Source organism: Felis catus, chromosome D3 (assembly GCF_018350175.1).
Source record: "Felis catus isolate Fca126 chromosome D3, F.catus_Fca126_mat1.0, whole genome shotgun sequence".
In the NCBI taxonomy this organism is placed as follows: domain Eukaryota; kingdom Metazoa; phylum Chordata; class Mammalia; order Carnivora; family Felidae; genus Felis; species Felis catus.
This window is the reverse complement of record NC_058379.1, coordinates 44,554,467-44,571,119: the sequence shown is the minus strand read 5'-3', so window position 1 is coordinate 44,571,119 and position 16,653 is coordinate 44,554,467. Positions and strand designations below refer to the sequence as shown.

The 16,653-nt window shown below is 36.7% G+C and overlaps 1 protein-coding gene across 1 annotated transcript in view; it reads right to left on the bottom strand.

Moving 5' to 3' along the window:
• The window catches only part of MIB1 (MIB E3 ubiquitin protein ligase 1), a 128,213-nt gene that overhangs the window by 95,258 nt on the left and 16,302 nt on the right, over positions 1-16,653 (bottom strand). The window contains exons 2-6 of the mRNA XM_011288075.4: positions 10,833-11,004; positions 8,906-9,035; positions 7,085-7,189; positions 4,195-4,261; positions 2,220-2,424 (exon numbers count right to left, since the gene is read on the bottom strand). Coding sequence (XP_011286377.2) covers positions 2,220-2,424; positions 4,195-4,261; positions 7,085-7,189; positions 8,906-9,035; positions 10,833-11,004 — 679 coding nt within the window. The remainder of the gene's footprint in view (positions 1-2,219; positions 2,425-4,194; positions 4,262-7,084; positions 7,190-8,905; positions 9,036-10,832; positions 11,005-16,653) is intronic.

The window sequence follows — 16,653 nt, the reverse complement described above, 5'->3', positions numbered from 1 at the left end:
AGTATACAAAAATACAATTGACTTTTCTACATTGATCTTGTATCTCTCAACTTTGCAGAACTCACTTATTAGTCCTAACAGTTTTCTGTGGATTCCTTAGGTTTTTCTATTCACAAGATCATGTCACCTATGAACAAAGACGGTTTAACTCCTTTTCTCTTACTTCTTCCTTTTATTTCTTTTTCTTGCCTAATTGCCCTGGCTAGACCCTCTAGAACAATGCTGAATAAAAGTGGGGAGGGCAGACATTTTTATTTTGTTCCTGATCTTAGGGGAAAAGCATTCAGTCTCTCACCAGTTGGGTATGATGTTAGCTGTGGGTTTATTTTATTCATTTTGTGTGTGTGTGTGTGTGTGTGTGTGTGTGTGTGTGTGTGTGTGTATGTGTGTGTGTGTATGAGAGGGAGAGAGAGAGAAAGAAAGAGAAGAGAAAGAGAGAGAGGGAGGGAGAGAGAGACAGAGAGAGAGAGAGAGAGCGAGCACACACAGGGAAGGAGAAAGAGAAGGAGAGAGACAGAATCCTAAGCAGGCTCTGCACTGTCGGTGTGGACCCCAATGCAGGGCTTGAACTCACCAAACACAAGATCATGACCTGAGCCAAAATCAAGAGCTGGATGTTTAGGGGCGCATGGGTGGCTCAGTCGGTTAAGCGTCCGACTTCGGCTCAGGTCATGATCTCACAGTCCCTGAGTTCGAGCCCCACGTCGGGCTCTGTGCTGACAGCTCAGAGCCTGGAGCCTGCTTCAGATTCTGTGTCTCCCTCTCTCTCTGACCCTCCCCCGTTCATGCTCTTTCTCTGTCTCAAAAATAAATAAACATTAAAAAAAAATTTTAGAATAAAAAAATAAAAAAAAGAAAGAGCTGGATGCTTAAATGACTGAGCCACCCAGGCACCCTAGGCTGTGGGTTTTCATAGATGTCCTTTACCAGCAAAGAAGTTCCCTTCCGTTACTACTTTATTTAGTGTTTTTATCATGAAAGGGACTTGGATTTTGTCAAACGCTATTTCTGTACCTCCTGGTATGACCACGTGTATCCTTCAGATTTGAACACAATTAGAGCTAATTCTATACACTGGGAAACAACTTAATGTTAATTTTCTTCATCCTATATATGACCCCTCCCCTAAGGAACCTCAACAAGTTTGTTTCTTTATGCATATATCAGTAACAAAGCTTTGACAATTGTTCAATTTGACTACTGCTTTTTCTTTAAAATACTATAAACGGGTGCATGGGTGATTCAGTGGGTGGGTTGAGCATCCAACTCTTGATTTCAGCTCAGGGTCATGGGAATGAGCCCCGTGTTGGGGTTCTTGGGATTCTCTCTCTCTCTCTCTCTCTCTCTCTCTCTCTCCACCCCTCCCCTGCTCTGTCTTTCTCTCTCCCTCTGCCCTCTCCCCTGCTCATGCACATTCTCTCTCTGTAAAATAAAAAATAAATAATTTTTTTAAAAAATAAAATAAAATACTATAAACATGCCAGTAAATTGAATATACTTTAGCCCCTAAGAGCAAATAAATCAAAGGCTCCAAGAAACTCACAACCTAGATGTAAAATAAATAACTATTTTCATATATAACAGGAGACCTACACATATGAATAGCATGTACATATACCAGGGATTGTGGAATAAGAGAGGAGGTTCCCAAAACATATAAGCTCAGTATTTACAGGATGCAGGAGTTAATCCAGGCAAAGAGGCAGAAAAGGAGAAAAGGGTATTCTGCATGGAAGAAGTAGTATGTACAAAGGTAGAGAGTGAAGAAATGCATGTAATTCTATGTTGCTAATAAGGACTGGTGTATTCACACGTCTGTGGCAAGAAAAAGCTATGGTACCAAGAGATGACTGGAGATATGGGCCAGAGTTCTAATTTTATTCTCATTCAGGGCAAACTGATATGGTCTATTATGAACAGAGAACTTTTTAGCTGTATTTGACCTAATACCAATACAATGTATTCTCCTCCTCCAGAAAAAAAAAGTGCACAGAACATTGTATCATAAGCATATTCATATAAATTCACATACATACCACACACACATTTATCATTTGTTCCGCTCCACTTTACCAACATATTCTGGATTTTTAGCTACTATCTTAAGAGCTAGCTTAAAGGAGTCTTTGATTATAGCACATTATTTGCTTTCTCTAAGGTTCTTTCTTCTATATACTAACTTTATTTGCCATTACTAAAAATCAAGAAATATCACCAACCTATTGCCACTTGGATACTGTACTACAATGTCATGATCTTCATCAATGCCACAAACAGTTCCAGTTGTAGTTAAAGTCTCAAACATGCCATCAGTCCATCCTCCATGACCGTGCTGCAAAGACTGTACAATTTCTAGGTCAAGATCTATATTCACCAGGTCACCAATCTGCAATCCACCAGGATTCCTGTTGCCATTCTGCTCACCTGTAATTGCAGAGGGAGTTGACAAAGGTAAAGGAAAACCCCTGCAATAGCATGCAACTGTATTATTTTTAAACAAGAGCAAGCTCTAGATATTTTAGTTTTAGTTACCCTCCAATTTTAAAATGTTTTGAGAATATATTGTAAGTATCAAATTCTGGAGCTAGGGAGCTTCAAAAATAAGAAGAAAAAAAACAATCAGACTCACAAATTGAAATAATGTGATGATTCATAACAACAACCGAACAATAACCCTATATCAAAGTACAAAGTTCTGGGTTTTTAAAATGTTCACTTTTCTGCCTGGATGACTTGTTCACTATTCCTGCAATAACTACAATTAGACAGTTATTGAGGTTCAGTAACAAACTACAGCCACCATAACCAGCTAGAGAATATGAAAGAGAATCTTAAAATTATTTTCTTCTCTGAAGTGCTTGGTACTATTTTTTTACCAAATGGCCCTTTTGATTTTTTTTCCTAAAGAGCATCTTTAGATATTTAAAAGCCCATTCCCTATATTATTCTCAAAGCTAGGTCTGGGATAGGGGCACCTGGGTGGCTCAGTCAATTAAGTGTCTGACTCTTGATTTAGGCTCAGGTCATGATCTCACAATTTATGGGTTCCCACCCCGCACTGGGCTCTAAGCACTGACAATGTGGAGCCTGCCTGGGAATCTGTCTCTCTCCCTCTCTCTGCCCCTCCCCTGCTCGCTCACTCTCAAAATAAATAAATTTTAAAATTAAAAAAGAAAAAAAGAAAAAAAAACCTAGCTCTGGGATAAAGGATTCATGATCATAAAACACTATGATGAGGGATCCAAAAAATATGTTGATTCTATACTTCTCTTGTGAAAGCAAGATCCAAAAGAAGGAAATTTCTGAAACATGGAAAAGGAATGATCTTGTCAAAATATAAGTACTTCTTCTACATTCCTTAAAAAAAAAAAGAAAAAGAAAATCAGGGTATGCTGCAAAAAAATAACACTTTTTGGCCAGAAGGGAAATCAAATGATTTTAAAAAAGGAACACAGAGCTCACATGAAAAGGCAAACATTCACAGACTAAAACCTTAATCTGAATACTGTGGTAAATGTTTACTGTGGCCACAATAAAGAATCTATAAAATAAAGAATTTGGTTTCCTTATCCCTTACTTTAATGGCACATGAAAAATTATATTTATTATATAACCTTAATCTTCAAACTATTTTTGTATTAAGAAGGCAATTTTAGGGGTGCCTGGGTGGCTCAGTCTGTTGAGCATCAGACTCTTGGTTTCAGCTCAGGTCATGATCTCATGGTTCGTGGATTAGAGGCCCAAGTCTGACTCCATGCTGACAGCTTGGAGCCTGCCTGGGATTCTCTCTCTCTCTCTTTCTCTTGCTCTGCCCCCTCCCCCCCTCAAATAAATAAAACTTTTTTTTTAAGGCAATTTTATAAAACTTCTAAGGAATTTATAAGCATTAAATTGTCAGATTCTATTCTCAATATGTAAGACATACTGATAATCTAACACAAAATTTTTCAACACTACGTTTATAACTAAAAGACAAAGTTTCAAATATGACATATAAATGGTATACCAATTTTTAAGACATGACAACATTTTCAGTCTAAATAAATTGATAAAAAAGAACAAATGCTTTAAAAAACAAAATAAAACCCAAAAAGTATCCCTTAAATAACTTTTTTTTAAAGTCCCATTTAAAGATTTCTGATTCCAAGAACCCTGACCTGCTAGTTAGTAATTTTCTCCAGTCTGCTGACTCACCTAGCACAGGGCAGTGATCTCTGTAGAAAGAACCTCCTTTGGCATCCTGGACACACTTGAGATCAGACTAAGAAGAAGAAAAAAAACCAGAAAAATCATGCTTGAAAACTTCAAGTATAGCTCAGTACCTAAAATAGGCAAAAATGTTCATTCAGAACATACCCTCAGCAAAAGTTAAGAGTAGCTCTAGGTTAACAGTAACACTAAACACTGCTTTCAAAAGCACTCATCAAAAATTAAAAGCCTGATCTCCAGATAGGCCATACTTTATTTACTTTTAGCTTTCCTTTAAAGTTCAAAATGAAAATGCCTAGATCTTCACCACTAAAATATTTTCAACACCACATATAGGCCCTCAACAAATACCTAGTATTTAAAATGTAACTAACACATTCTATTTTAAAAATACTTTTACAAAAAAGAACTCAATTCACTTACTCTTTTCAACCAATTTTATGACATATACAAGCCAGGTATTAACTCATTTAGTAAAGAAAAGTATCCAAAACTAAACAACCAGAAAAAAGAAAAGGATAGGACCAAATTTAGTCTTTTGGTTCCCGGCCAGGTAATTTTCCATTTACATAAACTTTAGTCCTTACTTCATAAATTGATTAACTCAAGTTCCTTCCCACTTAGTTTTTATAAGAAAACATACTATTATTTAAATATCTGAATGGGGAGGCAGTGATATAATCAAAAGTACAGAAAACATGAACTTAGAAGAACCTTGAAAGTTACTAGGAAAATTTAGATTTAAAAGTATCTAATAGTTCCTAACATACACATACACATACACATACACACACACACACACACACACACACACACAGACTCTCTTTTACAGCCTCCTTTCCCACCAGAGCATCACATTTAGCTCAGTCTCAGCCAAAGAGACATGGGTCAAATTATTTTAATGTGATACTTTAACCCAGCAATCCCACTTCTAGGAATCTATCCTAAAGAAATATACCCATAAATGTGCAAAGATATGTCTAAGGATGTTTACTGAAACAATGCTTACAACAATTAAAAAAAAAAATCTTGCAATAATTTTAAAAAATGGAGGTACCACCAACAGAAACCTCATTAAATAATGGCCTAATCATACAGAGAAGTACTACTCAACCATCAAAAAGGATCAATCTATATATACACTACTCATTAAATACCTCTGCACATACATCCTGTAAGGCTTCATCTGAAGCAAGTTAATAATCAGTCAGAATTCCCAGAAAAATCCACAATTTAAAAACAGGAGAAGGCATAAAAATACTAATAATACTAATACTAATGAAAAACTGATAACTAATGCAATATACAAGTATTAAAATTGGTAAATGAAGTATTTGCTTAGAGTCTATATTGCTGGCTTTTAAAAATAAATGGAATAAATTAAAGGCAAACAGACAGTGGGATATTTTTCCCCTCCTACCAAGGGCATATAAGAGTTGGGAAAAAATCCAATTTAAATTCTTTGAGGAGGAATGTATTCAAGATGGAAAAGATATGATAGGCATTAATGTTTTGGCATTAATATAGTTAGTTGTACTTCATAAATTAAATAGCCGAGGTCAACATTTAAACAGTTTTCCAGGAAATGCAGAAATATAGGGCAATCCATTGAATAAACCACTATTATTCTCCTAAGCACTTAAGTAATTTAAAGTGCTTCTAAGTCAATCATTTTCAATTACCAATACTACTCTTTAAAAAAGGAGGGGTGCCTGGGTGGCTCACTCGGTTAAGTGCCTGACTTGATTTCAGCTCAAGTCTTGATCTCAGGGTCATGAGTTCAAGCCCTGCATTAGGCCCCACGCTGGGCTTGGAGCCTACTTAAAAAAAAAATAAATAACCAGAATAAAAATTTTAAAAATAAATAAAAATAGAGGGGGAAAATCTCTTTAAAAACAACTTTAACATCTACTGTAATTTATACTTTTATTAGCTACTAGAGCCAGAATACAAACATCCCATAAAAACCTCATTATAATATTATACTCTGTGTCCATGCCAAGGAGCAGCCTTACAGATGATTCTAAATTTTTTTGAGATCGATTTTAATAAATAAGCCCCTAACTTGGATTCCTAAGGGATCAGCTCTACACAATCAATATATAGTAAGTTACCCAAATATTCACTGAGGGCAAAATCATATTTACTATTTTTTTCTTTCTTTTTTTTTTTTAAATTTAAATTTTAGTTAGTTAACAAACAGTGCAAAATTGGTGTCTGGAGTAGAATTCAGTGATTTATCACTTTCATACAATACCTAGTGCTCATCACAAGTGCCCTTCTTAATGACCATCACCCATTTATCCCATCCCCCTACTCATCTTCCTCTATCAACCCTCAGTTTGCTCTCTATTGTTAAGAGTCTCTTATGGTTTGTTTCCCTCTCTTCTCTTTCCACTTCCCGCCCCCCACTTTATGCTCTTCTGTTTCATTTCTTAAATCCACATATGAGTTACATCACGTGGTATCTGCCTTTCTCTGATTGACTTGTTTCGCTAAGCATTAAACATTCTAGCTGTATCCACTTTTTTGCAAATGGCAAGATTTTATTCTTTTTGATGGCTGAGTGATATTCCATTGTGTATATGTGTGTGTGTGTGTGTATACACACCACATCTTCTTTATCCATTCATTAGTCGATGGACAAGTGGGCATATTTACTATTACATACTTTAAGCAAGTGTACTAAAAATGTAGTTTTATTAAATCCTCACTTTACAGATTTTTCTCCTGTTGCATATTTTTATATGGCTATATTCTGACAATTCAGATGGCTATATTCTGACAAAAGCATATGACAGAAAAAAATACAATAAGGGCTATTTTTATTTTCATCTATCTAATATTTTTATCTTTTGTGATTCTTACTACTCACCATGCCCTCAAAGCCAACTCTGTAAAGGTTCTTAGCACCATTATCCCAGAGAACATATGCTGCACTATGTGGGCTTGATGCGCTCCAGTCCTGGATTTCCGTTACCTAAGGGAATTGTTGCAGAAAACAATTTTTAAAAGGGGAGGGGAGAAGTTAGTTCAGTTAATTATATTTAAAATCTTAAATACCATTTCAGCTATCATCCTCTGTAACAGGATCATGAAAAATACTATTTTGTCAACTAGGTCAATTCTAACATATAACTGAATTATAATTAGAGACATTTTTCCAGGAATTATAAGGTAATTCCAAAAATCATTGTAGAAATACTGAATTGGGAGGCTTGGTGATTATAGTAACAGATCATCAGAAAATACACAATTCAATATAAAATGTTAGATTTATATTCTTAAAGGGTTCCTTTTAAGAACAGTGTATTATTTTAAATCCATTATTCCTTACAAAATTTAAAATCTTTGGCCAGATCCTCAGAATGATTCAAGATAAACCGGCTCTCTAGGGGCACCTGGGTGGCTCAGTCGGTTAAGCATCTGACTTTGGCTCAGGTCATGATCTCGTGGTTTGTGAGTTCAAGCCCTGCATTGGGCTCTGTGCTGACAGCTCGGAGCCTGAATCCTGCTTCAGATTCTGTGTCTCCCTCTCTCTCTGCCCCTCCCCCACTCATGCTTGCTCCTGCTCTCTCTCTCTCTCTCTCTCTCAAAACTAAACATTAAAAAAAATTTTTTAAAGAGAGTTTTCAGATGACCAAGACTTTTAAGTTTATTTATTTATTTTGAGAGAGAGCGAGCATCTCTCTCTCTCTCTCTCTCACACACACACACACACACACACACACACACACACACACACACGAGCAAGAGAGGGGCAGAGAGAGAGAGAGGGAGACAGAGAATCTCAAGCAGGATCCACACTGTCAGTGCAGAGCCTGTTGCCGGGCTCAAGCCCACAAACTGTGAAATCATGACATGAGCCAAAATCAAGAGTTCTGATGCTCTTAAGAACGGAGCCATCCAGGTGCTCCAATGACAAAGACTTTAAAATCATCATTCACCAATGCTAAAAACAATTTTTTCAAGAAGGTAACAGTAGAATGAACGGATAGTGACTGACATCTAAGTCTCATACGTGAAATGTTACTCATTTCAGTACATCTAGCATCTAGCATAACACCAAACAATACATGTTCAAGATTAGTTGACTGACTGAATCAATGAATGAATAATCAGCAAAAGCAACATAAAATCCAAAATAAATGAAACCAACAACCCACTTACCCCAATATCTCTGGCTATCCCACCCCAATTAAACAGGCTATACAAAATTCTGCTCAGAATAACTGCTATAATTTGATTCCTGGACAATTTACCTGAGAAGGGCAACAGAGTTAAGTATACTGGATAACAAAAGTAGCTGCCTAGAAACAGGCCTTCAAGGGAATGAAATATAAAACAAGTAAATTCAAGTGAAATGTTAGTAACAAGATGTCAAAAGCATGACATACTGTTTAAGAAGGACTGGCCCAAACAGGATCCTCAGAAAAGCATTCTGGGCAACAAAATGGCAATATGAAGCCTAAAAGTGGAAAGGTAAAATCTACCCAACAACCTTCTCCATGAATGTCAATATTTACAACCGAGCAGGAACAATCTTTTTTCTTCCGGGAAAAAAAAGAAATGAAGATTTTAAAAAACTGTTAGTGACACAGGAAAAAATGGGCCAAGAAATTCAATTATAATAATAAAAATCTTCTGAACATACAATATTCTAGAATAACATGATGAATTAATAAAAAAGTTTCACCTTTCCCCTACGTCCATTTCCTCCATCCTGATCTTCCCACTGCCAGTCCACTCCTCGTACCACTCTGGCACCTGCAAAGATCCCTCTGGCTGTAATCTTCTTAGATTTTCTACGAGACTCTAACAGAACCCTAAAAATAAAATTATTTTTAAGTTATACAGAAATAGGCTAAAAAAAAAAGAAATAGGTTAACAGCAATTTATTTTTAAAAATAAAATTATAAAAAAGGTTACTTTAAAAATATAAAAGAGTTTTCTCTGTTCTAGTTAATACTTAATAGCATGATACATAAATACCTTTACATTCCACAGGTTATGATGATGATGACAGTAGTTAGAATAGTGATAATATCTAATATTTACTGAGCTTTTACCATAAGTGTAAAAGTCTGTTACACTCCTTAAGAGAAAGGTATTGTTATTTTATCCATTTCACAAATGAGGAAATAGAGTCTCAAAGAGGTAAGTGATTTACCCAAGGTCACAAAAGCTAAATAGTAATGGAATCAACATATGAATCCAGTCCAACCACTTCAGAGTATCACTATTTCCTTCACCACTTAAGAAGAGACAAATTCAAATCTCTAAAACCATCAGGAAAGTAACCTAAATTAAGGCCAAAGAAAGACAACAAACACCACAACAATGACAAATGCCAACTGGCACTTGACCCCACGCTCAGGAAGACAATAGGGAGTGGCAGGGACTTCGGTGAACTGAAGACCATGATTTGCCTAAAGGGTGCAGGTGGTACTCTGCTTCAGCCAACTGTTGCTGACCAGAGTTAAATGAATAAATGCAGGCCCACTGCTGACATTAGGGGTTAGGGGTTAGGGGTTAGGGATTTGGGTGTGTGTGGGGGGGGGGGGGTGTTCAAAAATTTAGAGCACAGTATGGACCAAGTAAAATACATCCATGGCCTGGATTTGACCTGACACTAACTTGCCTCCAAAGTATTAAATCCTTACAGCAGACTACAGGCCTTGAAAAAATTCTATACTCAAACAATCTGGACCAGCTTGGCTCTCCAAGACCATCTATCCCTTATTCTTCTATATCCTTCTTATTCATAAAATCAAAAAGGTTTGGGGTTTCTCTTTTGTTTTTCTACTTTTATCTCATTATTCTACTTATTTTTACAATGTCTTTATTGTACCCTAACTTTAAAAATTATAAACAAAAGTCAAAAATAAACAACTTGTTCAAAACCACTCAGTTAATAAATAGCAGGCCAAGGATTTGAACTGGGACAGGCTAATACCCAAATCCATTTTTCTACTACTGCTGCCTCCCTATGACTGGCTAGATTCTTGCTCCTATACACTATTCACATCTATGTAAAAAGACTCAATCACCTGAAATTCTGTACCACTTCGTGATATTCCTCTCTCTCTTTGCTAAAACACTTTAATGCTAATAATCTCTACATACAGTCCAAAACATCACATGATAATCATGTTGGTCAAATAATCCCTTAGTTTATGAACTCCTTAGGAATACTGTGTCTTCGTTTTCTTCAAATTCACATAAGCACAGTAGCTGCCACAAGTCTTAATAAATGCCTGTTGACTCAATCAATGGGCCCTAGTGTTCTTTTGGTAGTGATTAACAGAATAGAATGCACAGTGAGAAGAAAATAATCAGCCTTCTGGGCTGCCCTTGCATTTCCAAATATTGAGGGGTGCCAAGTCTCCATGCTAGAGATGAACAGCCCAGATTACCTTGGAAAAATATGTACAGCTCCATCTTCACAGAGCTCTTTTCTCACTATATGGCAGGCCTGCTCCACAACTAGCCTGTTATCTCCTACCTCTGGTACTAAACCAGCTGTCAGACACTATTTTTAAATCCTACTTTTAAGGCTCAATAGTATAAAAAGTTGAATACAAACAAGGAATTGCAACTGAAAAAAAAACTGTTTACTCTACCGCTCACTTCCTGGTGTAGTAATTCTATAAAAGCGATGTCTTAAATGATGTTTATCTCCATGATAACAAACAGTGCACAAATCATAATTTGTACATTCTGCACATTTCCATCGAATGCCAATGATTGGTTGCTGGCGGCAGGTATCACACATGGTTCCATCATGCTTGATGCCTATTAAAACATGGATACATGGTTACATTAACTGCAAGTATTATTCACTTGAATACTGCTCCCTGGGGGAAAAATAAGAACGGAGCATTTTACAAAGTTTCTCAATAAAGTAGGAAATAATATTTTAAATATACCACATATGTTTTCAAGACAACATATTTCAAGTATTTTAATCAATACAAATTATAGACTACACATTTTCTATCACTTCTTTCTTCATTAGTAAGAGCACTTCTTAGTAGCACATTCTATGCTGTCAAACTGAAACTTAGGTTCAATCTAGTGACAGAAAGAAGAATCATTTACCACCAAGATGTTTCAGACTTCAAACATTCAGATTCTTTTCAGGAATTTCAACCTACTCTCCACGCAAACAATTACTCCAAAAGAAGAAACAAGTTTATCCCCATGATTCACAGAGACAAACTATCAATTAACTTAAGCATTTATCCCTAGGCATTGACAAGCTCCCCACCCCAAACAAACTTCAGAAAACCATTACCAAGTAAATTTCCCAGTTTAAAAGGAAACAACATACTATAATTGAGTTTGCTGTTTGTTTTCCTTACAGAACAAGAAGTAATAAATTCTAGAAAAAGGAAATAAGCACTTGGCAATATGACCTCTACTAAAAATGTTCACATGAATGACACAGACGTTAGAACTATGAAAGGTACCACTATAAAGTAATGAAAATAACTAACATTTGAGAGTAACAAGACTGGGGATAATGTTCCTTTACTATTCTGTTATTCTTAGATCGCTTGATAAGTAAGTTAAAACTAGAAGCTTTTTAAACAATGTGTGGCCTGTGAACATCAGTGTCACTACTTTACAGTAGGAATGGTCAGGCCCAACACTGAACAGCAAGGGCTGTATTGTCCATTGAACGTGGACACTCTTCAAGATTCGAGTTCTGGCTTTCACCAGCTATCTTTGTGCCCTTGAAAAAGTCATTTTAACTGAAGTATTTACATATAAAATTATAGTATTTATTTCAAAATAATGGGGGGGGCAGGGAAGTAATGGGGGGTTTGGATGAAACAAGATCACTCATGTTGAAATTGGGTAACAGGAGGAGGTTCATTATATAATTCTCTATTTTGTGAAGTTTAGAAATTTCCCAAAATTAAATAAAAGGAGTCACTTTAGTTCTCAGAACTTCAGTTCCCTTTGGAGGAGGCATTATGTTTTTTAATGGTTAAGGATGTTCTAAGAATCAAATAAGAATGTGCTGTAGATGCAAGAATTAGAGCACAAAAGTAGTAAAGTTAAAACTAAACTCCAGAAGAACATACTATTGCTGCTTCCTGATAAGGGGGGGAAACCCGTATAATTCATTTTCTATATTCATGTTTAAAGTCCCATAAGGTAACCAGATTCTAAATAAAGAGCCAAACCTGAAGATAAACCTGTGCCTGAGGTGAGATGGTTAATAAAGAAGGGGTGGGAGGAAGAATAGAAGGAAGCTGGGATGCCTCATGAACTACAAAAGAACATGACACCCAATACCAAGTATGTTTGGTGTGCAATCCTTCCACAATCTCCTGCTACTCAAATGCTTGACTGCAGGGACAAGCAAGACAGCAGACATCAGTACCTTTTGATTCATTCAGTAACTATTTTACTGCTACTGCGGGCAGGCCCTCTGCTGCTTTCAAATATCACTCTAGGTGTAGTACGGAGAAGAGAATGGAAGAAAATTAAAGTAGCTAAAGAAAAGGAGTCAAATCATAAGAAGTTTCCACAACAGTTGAGAAGAAAATAATAGTTTAAGTAGGGATAAAGCTAGTAGAATTGGAGAGAAAATGGAAGCCAGAAGAGGTTTAGGACTTGGTGGCTGCAGGTTAGAAAACAAAAGATGTAAAAAGTAACTGAAAAAAGTATAAATGAGATCATTCAAAAGAAAACAAATAGGTAAGAGATATTTAGGAACAAACAGTGCAACAAACTGACATTTAGAACTGTTCTACTTAAAAAGAGAGAGAGAGAGAGAGAGAGAGAGAGAGAGAGAGAGAGAGAGAGAACCATGAACAAAAAAATAAATAAGCACATACTAATTTAAGATTGTAAGTCCAGGGGCGCCTGGGTGGCTCAGTCAGTTAAGCGTCCGACTTCGGCTCAGGTCATGATCTCGCGGTCCAGGAGTTCGAGCCCCGCGTCGGGCTCTGGGCTGATGGCTCAGAGCCCGGAGCCTGTTTCAGATTCTGTGTCTCCCTCTCTCTCTCTCTAACCCTCCCGCGTTCATGCTCTGTCTCTCTCTGTCTCAAAAATAAATAAACGTTAAAAAAAATTTTTTTTTAATTGTAAGTCCAGGCCTCCATTGATAGACACTCATCTAAGAAACAAAATGAAAAAAGAATGAGGACAAGTTTCCTGGAAGTGGTGGATAATGGACCTTTCACAGGAAGAAAGAAGAAAATCTCAGAAGAGCACAATGTGTGTTCAACAAACCAGGAGCAACTTCATTTTTTTGGCAGGAATCTGAAATACTGTCAGAGACAGAGATGAATTATAGTCAGGCTGGGAAATAACCACATAAGACATGATTTCTGATTTGCAGACTTAAATTGTTGCATTAATGGTAAAAACAAGGGTATGTGATTTAAGAAACTAGTTCTCTAACTTACTAGCTAGGTAATGTTCAGAATTAATTTAAACTACTCTGGGATCAATATTCTCATCTATAAGTTGAGAAAATACTTCCTTTCATAGGTGTTATGAGCTGAATGTGTTCCCCACCCCCAAAAATTCATGTGTTGAAGCCCTAACTCTCAAGATGCTGATATTTGGAGATGAAGTCTATAGGAGATAAGTAGGTTTAGAAGAGGAAATGAGGGTGGGGTCTCCACAATGAGATCAGTGTCCTTAAAAGAAGAGAAAGAGGCTAAGAGGTCTCCCTCTGCTGTATGAGCACATAGCCAGAAGGCAGCAAGCCAGGAAGACAGTCTCCAACAGGGTACTGAAATCAGCCAGCACCTGGATCTTGGACTGCCCAACCAATAAATAAATTCCTGTTGTTAAACCACATACTCTGTGGTAGTTTGCTATGGCAGCCCAAGCAGACAAAAACAATAATGGAAAGGGTCCTTATGAAGCAAAAGTGATATATAGAGGTAAAAACACTGAAAGATTTTAAAGCAAATTGCAAATAAAAAGAATTATACTGCACTTAATTTTTTTTTTTAACGTTTATTCATTTTTGAGACAGAGAGAGAGCATGAACGGGGGAGGGTCAGAGAGAGGGAGACACAGAATCTAAAACAGGCTCCAGGCTCTGAGCTGTCAGCACAGAGCCTGACGCGGGGCTCGAACTCACGGACCGCGAGCTCATGACCTGAGCTGAAGTCGGCCGCTTAACCGACTGAGCCACCCAGGCGCCCCTATACTGCACTTAATTTAATCTTAATATAGATTTGTTAAATGTACTATTTATCTATTTAAATAATTTGGTGATCAAAATCATCATATATCCCAAGCAAATTTGGCAACTTATGCAGAAAATCAAAGAACTTTTAGGGGCACCTGGGCAGCTCAGTTGGCTGAGCTTCTGACTCTTAATTTGGGCTCAGGTCATGATCCCAGCAGGTTGTGAGATCCCAGTATGTTGTCAGGCTCTGGGCTGAGTATGGAGCCTGCTTCAGACTGTGTCTCTGGGGGCGCCTGGGTGGCTCAGTCGGTTAAGCGGCCGACTTCGCTCAGGTCATGATCTCGCGGTTCGTGAGTTCGAGCCCCACGTCAGGCTCTGTGCTGATAGCTCGGAGCCTGGAGCCTGTTTCCGATTCTGTGGCTCCCTCTCTCTGACCCTCCCCCATTCATGCTCTGTCTCTCTCTGTCTCAAAAATAAATAAACATTAAAAAAAAATTTTTTTTTAAAAAGACTGTGTCTCTGTATCTCTCTGTCTCTCAAAAAACAAAACAAAAAACTTTTAAATTCTCAATTTCCCAGAGACTACACATACAAAACATTCAATTGTTCACACATGGAGACTGCTTAAGATTCTCTCTCTCTCCTTCTGCCCTTCCCCTGCTCATGCAAGTGAATGCTCTCTCAAAAAAAAGTTACATCCAAAGATACTAAGTTGTTTGTAAATACAAACAAAACTTAACCTATGTCAAAAATAGGGACTATGTATAAACTATGATAATCTATAAAGTGAAATTCTATGCAGTTATTAAACCATGTTGTAGAAGAAATATTACTGATATGGGAAAATACATTTTTTTAAAAACCCATTATTATTTTATAAAACAGTTTGCAAAGAACTGCAATATACCATCACAAAATACATAAAACACACACGTACAGAAAAACTAGAAAGATAGTCCCCAAAATGTACTGGTGGATTTACCCTTTGTGGGTTTCCAAATTTTCTATGCTGAGTGTGTATTAATTCTTTTAGCTAAGTGAATAGGGGCATTTAATATGAGAATATCACCAGAGATGTTGATGTATGTCACCTATAATTAAAAAGTAAAAATAAAAACATGATATTTATAGCAAATATTTACAGAAACCAACTTTCATATAGTTACTCTAGTAATAGAGTATGTAACTGCTACTTAGAAGTTTTTATTTCTCATAACCCTTATACTAACTGAGCTATTTTATGCTTATGTAAAGAAAACATACTTCATCTGTACACTCCTCACTGGCACATGCCCACAGTCACAGTCTAATCTGTCTTACCACAGGAAAGCACCGTGCCAAAACAACATAATCAATATCAAATGTCATACGTGCCTACTCAATGGTGAAGCTTCTGAACAGGTCTAATATAGGTGTCCTATCTCATCACAGAAAGTAAAATGCATTAAACTAATCAGAATCCACTATGCATTTAGAGGTTTATCCTTAACTATACAGCTCTTCAAATGAGAGTTGATGAAAGAAAGGCATAGGGAAAACGTATCCCAACTTCCCCATCTGATCAAAAAAAGAAAAGTCCAGTTTTTAGCTATTCTCCTACTGATATATTTTCATCTCTAAGTTCATTTTCCACAAAGCACAATGATAACATTCATGAGCTCATAATCTAAGTATAGGCTTTCTTTAAAAGGACCCATTTAAACACACAATGATAACTGGTAAAAAAAAAAAAAAAAAAACAACCCTACAATTCATGGTTTTAAAGAATACTTCAGGAAAACCATTAATGCACACAAAAGCACATCCAAATCCTTTTTGGTTCCCACAGTTCAAATGCCAACAAAGCTACTGAACAGCTGTGAAACAGACTAAGCCTGAGAATTGGAGAAAGTAAACAAAGCAGCCCACTCCACCATCAAAATGCACACTACAGAATTTTTAATGAGAATACAATTAATTAACCTTAGAACAAAAGCTGATATTTAGAGAAAACACAAAACAGGAGACCAACATTTTACTGATCTCTTACTTCAGCAGCTTTTTGTTTCCCCTTACTTTATCCACCCAATTCATTCCCATCTAAAACATTCCCTTCCAGTACAAACCTTCTTAGCCTTGGCAAGTGTTATTCCTTAAAATGTTCATTTCATAAAACTTAATTCCCTAACTAAACCTATTAGTCGTTTTTCTCCTTCCTATACAATATCATATTACCCTAGAGACTTAATGCTCTTTTCCTTTGCTACGCTTTATGAAGACATCTGCCACCGTTAAATGAA